Here is a 1,244-nt window from a genome sequence, read left to right on the forward strand (position 1 = left end):
CTTATGATTTTGTGATCTCCCCCTCATCATATTGAGTTCATTTAATCAATGCTTTCTGGCAAAGTTGTATATACAGTAAAAAAGGGTATGATACAATTTGACTATTCTGTTGATCCCTATACAAGGGGAAGTGTATGTGGATACACGTGCTCTCAGCGCTACACAACGTCGTGTGGATTTTTGGGCTGGAGTCGCTGTACCAGATACAGGTAAGCATATTGCCATTATTTTCAGACGATTTAAAAATTACCTGCTCTCCCAATTCATACTGACCACAGTTCTCATGCATTTCCCGTCCATTCCTCGAGTTTTTTGTTTCATCAGAAAGAGTTCCATCGGCGCTACGGGATAATCGTATACAATAATACTGTCCGGATCTCTTCACAAGCCTACACTCCACAAAAAGTCACTGGTCAGATTGAACCCAGCGAGTCTGAAACATGGGTGCCTATATCTCACTCACTCATCGACCCAAGTGGATGCTTGAGACAATCGCGATGACGCACACCCCACACATCACGACTGTTCATGCAGCTAGCGAGCTCGTCCGTTGTCTCAACCCCTGCATCATCCATCATCAACCTCACTATTGTCTTGATTGGCCTCCCTCTGCTTGGTTTCCCATGCTTTAATTGGCTCCCATAAGATCCCCGACTTGCTGGCAGCTCTTGGTGTCTGTAGCAGTGCCCAGCACGTTTAGACTCGACCTTTTCTGAGATCTTAGGCAGGTTGCCGTAGAGCTCGGTGTTCGTCATATGGGCCTTCCAGTTGACGTTCTGTGCAATCCTGAGTATCCTGGTGTAACACCCATTGAGTGATTTGGCCTGGGCTGCAGTGAGGATCCACGTCTCACTACCATAGAGGAGAATCGTTTCGATAGCTGCTTGGAAGTACCACAACTTCAGCTTCTTTGGTAGGCTCGAAGTCCAGATTTTCTTCAGATCAAGTAGAGCTTTCCAAGCCAGCGCTTTCCGGACCTTGATGTCCTTTTCAGTGCTCTGCATTCTGGCACCAAGGTACTTTATATCATCAACGAGCTTGAGAGACGTACCGCCATGAGTCCCCAATGCATCATGTTCTTTTTTTTTGGCATTGAGGTGCAGACCTACTTTCTCACTTTCCAACCCCAATCTGCCCAGTAGCTCCTGGGCCTCTCTGATCTGGTCAGCTTGCAGAGCTATGTCATCCGCATGTGGTGATAAATTATGAAAGACATATGCCTCTAGACCTTCAGATATGGCCAT

At 46.6% G+C, this 1,244-nt stretch overlaps 1 protein-coding gene across 1 annotated transcript; it reads right to left on the bottom strand.

The window, feature by feature from the left end:
• Positions 1-455: 455 nt before the first annotated feature.
• On the bottom strand, positions 456-1,244 carry LOC119733059. Its single transcript, XM_038206643.1, has one exon. The coding sequence runs from the start codon at positions 1,242-1,244 to the stop codon at positions 456-458; it is 789 nt and encodes a 262-aa protein (XP_038062571.1).

Source organism: Patiria miniata, unplaced genomic scaffold (genome assembly GCF_015706575.1).
Source record: "Patiria miniata isolate m_02_andy unplaced genomic scaffold, ASM1570657v1 HiC_scaffold_1, whole genome shotgun sequence".
Classification (NCBI taxonomy): domain Eukaryota; kingdom Metazoa; phylum Echinodermata; class Asteroidea; order Valvatida; family Asterinidae; genus Patiria; species Patiria miniata.